Genomic DNA, 9210 nt, shown 5'->3' with positions numbered 1-9210 from the left:
TAGCTTATACCGTAATTGTTCTTCGTTATTTTTACACGATATCGTGAGTAAATTTGAAAATATTTCGAGGAAACTCGATGTGCAGTATTACATAAATTATAAAGGTATTTAATTCATTAACTAACTTTTATTTTATTCAGTATTTAAGGCCTCCAGCCCACAGTACATCATAGAAAAAAGCATATAATTTGTTCCGAAATATAATATTTACGAATTTAACAAATCATTGCAAGAAAAGTTTGATATACAATATAAGATGTGCAAGTCTTTATGCAAATCAGTAATATAAACATCATATATATTATAAAAATCAAGAAAGCGATGGCAAAAAGACTGTATGACAAAAATGTATAATGTATTTATTATCTCCTTTTGTGACACAAATATTGATAGATATAAGAAAATACACGTAGTACTATTAATATTAATCATATTGTGCAATAACAGTATACACTTTCCCTTCTATTACCTTGATTTTCGGATACGACTTACAATTATACATATATAGTTCATAGATTAAAATTGTCCTAATTTACTAACTTACCAGTATAAAAATATAACTACAATACATGTATAGTATCTTATAATATAATATACAAAAACTTTATTTTTTACACTTAAAACTTTTAAATTCAAACTTGACACTGTTTATTCTGATAGTCTTCTCTGGCCTTAATGGTATCTCTCAAAACATACCTCACTTCTTTGCATATTGTAGGTCGGTCATAAGAGTGCAAACTATACTAGCTGTGTCACTGTTTAAGGAAAAAATATACTCTGATACAGCTCTCCTCGAAGTTTTTCGTGTAAAGAACATTCAACGAGAAAATCTTTCTCGTCTTCGACCACAGATCTTTGGTACATATTGAAACAAAAGGCAGATATTCTCTCAGAACTGCGCTGACCCTTCTATCTACCAGTTTCAGTTGCCAGGTGCTGATTACCGCAGAATAAACGGTTTGAAAGGAATATATTAAATGGATTTCGTTTGTGTCTCCTGATTTTTTTCAAAGCCGTAATGGTAATTTTGACAATGTCGTGAAATTTGAGTCGAACTCCCTTACCCCATATTCTAGATTCAACAGTATTTTTTCAAAATATGTCCATAAGTTAAATTATTATAACATTTTTAGCACACTTTATTCTGGATGTAGATTTATTCTACGGTACTGGGACACAGAAGAGATACATTGTATATAGGGCGATTAAATGAAATTCATCAACATCACCTGAGATTTAAAGACACATTCTTCATAATACTATACTTGGCATTTGTTGATTTTAGTGTATTGTGAAGGGCTGTATTTAGTTGTGGATGACTTAATTGAATCGATATAGACCAGTCTTAACATCTACACACGAATCATGTGTGAAATCTACAGCGTTTAACGGGTGGTAATATTAAAGGGTCTCCCTTTTCCAATCCCACTCCTTTAGTCCTATTGAAAATACCAAGCTAAATGCTTTTTCATTCTGATATACGTGGGGTATATTTGTTTTGTGTAGGTTATGATACAACCATTAACTTGTACATTTGAATGAGTACAGAAGATTATGTTCTAATTTTAAACAGGAAGATATTTACCGTTGCGTAATTTACAGTATACTGTCGGCCATTACGGAAGTATAAGGTAGACACTGGATTACCAAGCTTTATAAAGTGAGGGTAGCGAAACGTTATTACCAATATTGTCATGTGAGTATAAACAAGAACATTTATTTAAAGATTTAATACTACACCTGAAGTTAAAAGACAGGCAAAAGTCAATATACAGTCACGGTAAATTACTCGGGCTGTTCGGCTGACTAGTTTCATCACTGTGAAAAGTGTTCACAGCTGTCTGTTAACAGTTTAAATCAAAAGCAGTATGATTTCTGTCTTCAAACTGGCATGATTTACTATATATATAATATATATATGTGTGTTGTAATTATTTCTTGAGACTTCATGAAACAACGGCATATAGTCGAACTTCAAACGGCCTAACACTTCCGCGCACTTCGTGTCGTGTCCACTGTCCGATTTAAATCAAACAAAACCGTAGGTAATGGGCCGTTACACAAAATACATTTTCTATCATTGAAAGCATAGTCTGACGTAATCATTATTTTGAATTTAAAAATAGACGTAAATCTTTTCGGTAAGACTTGCAACACAACAATTTATATTTATACAGGAATGTAGACAGAGATGTACAGGAAGAAGATCAATTTACAATTTCAAATTACTATATACACTCTCACGGGTAGCCCACATACGATATAAAAAGACACATGACACAAGCTATAGTACACGTATGTTACAAGTGTGACTGGTATTAATTCGGAACGTTTTCAATAAGACTCACGTAGTGATATATAGTGAATAAATGTCTTTATTTAAACTTTTTTCCTCGACAATACTTCTTCTGTATCACTGTTGTATCTTAGAGCGCCAAAACTGAATGTTCGTTTTTTATAAACCAGTGTCATTTTTGAAAGAAGTTTTCTAGTACACGCCAAATTAAATGGTTGTTCTTTTGGAAAGTGGAAAAATAAAAGGGAGCGAGTGAGCGATTTTTTTTTTTTTTTTTTTTTTGCCGGAAATTTTATTTAGAGATTTTAAGAGGCGAAGGCTCCTGATGTTGTGCGAGCGATATCTTTTCCCTACATTTAAAAAAAACTTAACTTGTATATTAATCCAGGTTCCATACACAAATAACTAACAAAACAATAATATGCATGTTAAAAATCCAACGTTTATTTAATGACATACTGTTCCTTGATAAAATTATACTTGTCATTAAAAAAAAAAAAAAAAAAACCTAAAAAAATATCATATCAAAGGCACAATATTAGTGAATGAGAAGAATGTTTTTGAAGAATTCACAACAAATCAGTAATATTGAATAGTTGACTCAAACAGCCCATTTTCGATCCACCCTGCAATGACTACTTATGTGAAATAGTGATAACAAAATATTTAATAGGCAGTGAAATATATGAAATGAGTAATCTCATACCTAAACAGAACAGAGGAAGTAAATGAACTATAATCATCACTCTTGACCATATAAATTGAACAAATTGCAATACTAGGTCTCAAAGTGAAATTGTATACATCCTTGAAGATAGAAGGAAAACAATACCGATTAATTACATTACAACTTACGTTTCAACTCCGCACACATAGACAGAGCAATGGTTTTATAAGATATTGCTATCGATTCAAAAGCGTAGCTGATATTTTAATATTCTCCAGATTATCGAGCGGTATGTCAGATGCTGCGTGTGTTAATCGGCTTGATGAATAAATCTCAAAATGTCTCTTTCATCATCGTTAGCATCCACGACCGTGTTAGATATTTGTGCAGCTGCGCCCCTATGTACACTTACTATCATAACACCCATATTAATTGTAAAAGTACGCCCGAAGTCGGTTACTTGTTTTATCTTTTTTGTTTTGGCCCTATATCACGTCTTCCCTCGTGGTTTCTGTCATTCATTTTTTTGTTATTATTCATCGGAATCAACGAGACGCTTCCATGACTCGTGTGTCAAGCGTCTAGGTGTGTTATAAATGAGTGTAGACACCGTCATAAGAGAAAAATACACCTCTTATATACCCAAACGTTTAGTGTTACTAGTTCGACTGATACATTTATTTTCAATAAAAATGGCGCATTGAACTATTATATATCTACATGCTGGGACAGAATGTACGCCTTATGTCTGTAAACCTTTTTTCCTCGACAAGGATTCTTCTTTATTAACACACTATTTGTCATTGCTGCCGACATATATCAATCTGCAGAACCAGAACGCGATTCCAATTATCACGTAAAACAATACAAAACAGATCATCAATATATCGCATTTATGGGGCCGATATCCATAGATAGATTATATCGATGAGCATGATAATGTAAACTGTACCATTTACTGTTAAACATATCTTATCTGATTGTACTGATTTATAACCTGTAAGAGTTTCTATAACATTATTCTGTAAACTTATATTCAAAGAATAAGAAAAATGATTAATTATCTGTCAGCTGTCTTTCTGTGCCATAAGATATGATAAGCACATTTTTAATCTTAAATTATATACGTTGGTGATTCAAGACCTGTTTTAAGTGTTGTGTTTGCTGTATGATTTTTTCATTCTTACAAACCATGTATTAATCCTTATGACCTTTACCGTATTAATGACACGTTAATGCAATGTATATAATGATAGATATAGTCGAATGACTTCGTAGGGGATCGAATCCATAACACATGGCATACTTAGTTTATGCTCATTCGATCGAACTGAAAACAACTCTCTCTAGCCAAGCAGTATTTACCCAATAGAAACTTAAATTCGCTTCATTGTTTTGAATGGTACATAAAGATAGAAAGATATAAATCGCGGAGTCGTACAATGTTTTAACGTTGATACATTTGTATAACAAATATTATTATCCTTTAACGTCGGAGTAGATTTTCTGAAAATGCATGCAATATAGTCAATATCAATTTCCATTCCTTATTTCAGTCGCATCACCATGGATTCGCTACATCAACAGATTCGAGACATCGACTTTTCCAATTGGCTTGACGTGGCTGTAGCAATTTCTGTTACGACAAAGGGAATATCAGAATATCTGGAGGGTACTTTTCTAGCTTTGCACCACGACATAAAGTATGGAGCATGCGCACAACTGCCGATCTGTGGAAGAAACTGTAGCAAGACCCAACGAAAGTTTTCAACATGGTGTCCGACGTGTATCAAATGGAAAGAACAAATCATGTTATATAACAAATACAGGGCAAGAAAAAGACACATCAAATGGGAAGAGATTAATTCATCAGATTTGCCCAAAAATGTCGACGAGATGGTGAAGGCTTTCGCCCCAGAATGGTGGAGGGTAAGGACTCCATTCACAGAAGACCTTTCTGTAGGATTACATGTGTTACACAACTGTACAAAATTTAACATTCCTGTTCTGACTTGTCAGCGTGTTAGAGATGTTCGGAACGCCCTGTTCGCTCATGGACATCTTCAAGTAAGTAATACAAAAAAGAAGGCCGCTTTAAGGAATCTTATTTCATTCCTCAACCTCCCAGAAATCTCTCGAACCGGGAGTGGCAAACTGGCTATTTCACAACTGAAACGTTTAAAATCAAGATGCGTTTTAGATCTTATAACAGAGGATGACAATATTAAGAACCATCTGGTCCTTGCATTGAATCCACACGACGACGCCCAAAGAGATATATTGGACCGAAATGAAAACATTCAGGAAATGAGATTATGTGTGCGTGACGAAGAGAACAATGACGGATACAGAAAATACTTACTTGCCTCATTGATAGTATGTATACTTATCCTCGTGATTGGCTGGGTGGTTAACATCCGTTGGAATGATACAACTAGGAAAGGACTCAGCGATGAAAAAGGTAATGTTAAACAGATAAGGGAAAGGGAACGCAATTCGAAATTGGTCGATTTACGGGAAATAAAAATATGTAATCGAATGTAATGATAGTGTAATTTGAAAAATTGGAAGCCACTCGTCTTCGAAATTTCTTCCACGTACCTTTTCTGTACTCAAGCTCTACTCTTCCGTCGTATATTACTCCCGAAAAGGTCGCAACATCTATTAATTTCTTCCTTGATATACTGTCTATATTGTATTGTATTTGAATTTATCATTTGCAGATTAAATCGAAATTGATGAATAAAAATCAAATCGGCTTGTTTTGAAATATCAGTCTCTTTTTATAGAAACAAGTCAGATGCAATTATTGTCAGTCAATTTCCTATTATGCTTCTCTAATATAAGCGTGGTATATTTTCATCGACATTTCAATTTTTTTTGCTGCCTAATCTGTATACAACGCAATAATTGAATTGAATTGAACGCCAATCGAATTGTAATATTGCATTTCATTGATTCAAGTATTTAGAAAACGTGGTTGCGGACACTTTTAATTTACGAAATAAAGGGAAAATCTTAATTTAAAGGTATCTTATATGCGGTTTATACATTAAACGTTTTTGAGATTGTTAAGTATCTGAACATTATAAAGAGACTATTTTACTTCAACGTGCTACTGTAACTAACACTCGCACTCGTGTACATATATTCATTTAAATATTCAAACTTTTTTTCAGAATGTTTAACGATGACATTTGCTAAACCGTGTCCATTTGAATCTGATTTTACTTTCGACGGCTATCTTCAGGATCGTCGTCCCCTGTTTGGCCGGGAGTGGCTTATTGATAAGATCCAAACATCCTTAATCGGTACACCTTCCAGAGGCATCCTGCTGACAGCTAAGATGGGGTACGGTAAATCTACGTTAGTATCACACATTCTTTGTACCAGTAAGCTGTCGAGTAAAAGTGGTATACAAAATTATATTTTATCATATCACATTTGTAAGTTTGACGTTATTAGTACACAGAAACCAGATTATTTCATTAAAAACCTCGCAGGAATGTTAATAAGTAAGTTACCAGAAGCAGGTTTTGCTATTTTGACTAGTCGATTAGCGATGGCCTTTTTACAAACTAGCAAGTGTGCGGAGGATCCTGTTGGTTGTATCGACGCCGCAGTCATTCATCCTTTACGCGGACTTACATTTGACGAGGAGAGGTATGTTGTCATTGACGCTATCGATGAGTGTGGTGTTTCGGCCGCCATCGATATATCTATTCTTGATGTCTTATCAAAACGAATCGGCAAAATGCCATGGTGGCTGAAATTCTTTATTACGGCTAGGAATATAAATGCAGTTACTAGGAAATTGCCTGAAATGACAATACTTCAAGAAGAGCCTGGGAATGTCCAGAATCAAAACGACATCACAGCCTATCTCGAAGAAATTCTGTTCATACACAAACCCGTGATGTCTCGTTTGTTTGGGATACACGCCGATAAGAAGGTGGTAACAAAACATATCTTAAATATCAGTAGATCAAATTTTTTATATGTGGATCTTGCCGTTAAATTCTGGATAGACTCTCCGCATAGTAAAGTAACAGATATCCCCCAGTCTCTTAGTGAATTATATGCTTATAATCTTGACCGTGTATTTGGTGATAAGGAACATTTGTACGATGTTGCTAGGAATGTGTTTGAGGTTTTATGTACTTCTTATATAAGATTACAACTAGATGAACTGGAAGCCATTTTAAATGTTACAAATCATCCATACGATCTGCGAGATCTGCTCAGAAACCAAATTTCAAATTTCGTTGAACACAAAACCTATATAAGCATATATCACAAGGCAATCTGTGATTACCTTACTAGCAACAGCTCCGGATATCATAAGTATTACATTTCTACACACAACGGTCACAAGTTGTTTGCGAACTACCTTTTGAGTAAACATAACAACAGTATGACAGATATACTAAGTCTATTCATACACACGGCCGAGTCATCAGATTCTGATCTTCTTCATTCATTCCAACGCAGCAAACACTTTTTGAAGAATATGTATACAGCACATCATCTCCACCTAATGGCCAAAACGAGAAATTCTTTTCGCGGAACCAAATTGCTAATTAGAGCTATTGGTAGTCAACACATCAATAGCCTAACATCCACAAATGTAACTGCTTCATTTCTGGCGGCGGCGTTTGGGAATTCGGAAACACTAAAAGCACTGATAGAGGAGGGTGGCAACTACTCATTTAGAGTACAAAACCACCCGAATAAAGGAGGGTGGGAAGATGTAGTTAACGTTTGCAAATATAAAGCTTTATGGGGCTACGGTTTACTAGATATCGCTGCTCAAAATGGACGCACAGATGTAGTGAATGTTTTGTTGTCTAAAAACCACTCATTATTATACTTCAAAAACGGATTAGGTGTTAACGCTGTTCACTTAGCTGCTGAGCATGGTCATGCAGACATTTTGAAAAGGTTTTTAGAAATAAATACTTCGTTAGCTGATCAACATTCGCTGTATTTAGCCGCAAAGAATGGTCACCTGCGGTCTGTGCTATTACTGTTAAATCATAGTGTCAAGGACGTTTGTGTTAAATGTGAAGATAGAATTCACTGGATCGCTAACATCACTAAACGAATGCAGTGGCATCCATATTCTAACATAAGTGATATTTTTTCTTTTGATTTATCAGATCCCAATCAATACGAAGAGTTAGAGAATGTGACATTCGTTCTAAACGATGATACAAGATTAATAGAATGTTTAACCGCTTTAGAAGTTGCCGTTCAAGGAGGTTATACTGAAATAGTATCTTATCTACTAGCACAAACAACCAACGCTCTACATTGTCGGGAGTATGGAGGTAGAACCCCACTTCTTACGGCTGTAAGGTATAACCGATCGGAAATACTTGATCTTATTTTAGACAAGGGAGGAAGTTTTACGGACAAATGTGAACATTTATACAATGTAACAAATAGACACTCCCTCCGATTGTTCAATATCAACGAGAAAACGGCTTTAGATAATGGCATGTGTCAACTAGGGACTACAATAGAACATCTTATCGCAATGAACGGAGAAAAAGAAATAGCGGAAAATCTACGGTCTCAAGGCATATATCTAAACTGGACGGTACAAGATGAATCAGGTAATACGCCGTTACACTACGCAGCTTGTAATAACGAATGGGAAATGATACAATATATTATAAGCGCTGGGGATAGTAATGTATTTTTGTCTGCGAAAAATGGATCTCTGCCGATACACTCTGCCGTTTTGTGTAACGCATTGATGTCGTATGCGGCGTTATATCCTCCCTCATTATGTTGTTGCGAATAAACAACTGGTAGACAAAGCAGGTAGGGGATTGTTTCATTACCGCGTCTTAGGAGTAGAATATACAAGTAAAGATGACATTTTACTTCTACTAGATGAATACAGGTTGAGTACGTCAACAAAAGACAACAACTTAAATACTTTTCTACATGTTGCGGCTGAAATAGGAAATCATCAGGTAATTATACCTTTTTGCCTGAGGTCTAATATATCACTTTTATTAGACGTAAACAACATGAATAAAAATGTTATAGATATTGCATTTGACAACTTACCACACCACCACGAGAACACTTTATGTGATAACTGTTCAATTATAGATCTTTTAAAGAAACAACATTTTTTTGAGTATGATGGCATTTTGAGCAAGGAAGAAACGGTCATTTATAGAATATTTCAGATTTTACGGGAGAAAATATCAGATATCCAGCGATCAGTGGA

General features: G+C 34.8%; 1 protein-coding gene across 1 annotated transcript; it reads left to right on the top strand.

The window, feature by feature from the left end:
• Positions 1-4529: 4529 nt before the first annotated feature.
• Positions 4530-8982, top strand: LOC117340433 (protein TANC2-like). The gene is made up of 2 exons (XM_033902194.1): positions 4530-5424; positions 6143-8982. Exons 1-2 carry the CDS (start codon positions 4530-4532, stop codon positions 8770-8772), a joined length of 3525 nt encoding a protein of 1174 aa, XP_033758085.1. The 3' UTR covers positions 8773-8982.
• Positions 8983-9210: the final 228 nt, after the last annotated feature.

This window comes from Pecten maximus, chromosome 13, assembly GCF_902652985.1.
Source record: "Pecten maximus chromosome 13, xPecMax1.1, whole genome shotgun sequence".
NCBI classification, from domain to species: Eukaryota; Metazoa; Mollusca; class Bivalvia; order Pectinida; family Pectinidae; genus Pecten; species Pecten maximus.
Note: the sequence above shows the minus strand (reverse complement) of the source record. Positions and strands in the feature narration are given on the sequence as shown.

Coding starts and splice junctions, on each gene's coding strand:
- LOC117340433 (XM_033902194.1), top strand. CDS start 4,530: ATGGATTCGCTACATCAACAGATTCGAGACATCGACTTTTCCAATTGG. Junction 5,425..6,142: donor AGGACTCAGCGATGAAAAAG/GTAATGTTAAAC, acceptor ACTTTTTTTCAG/AATGTTTAACGATGACATTT.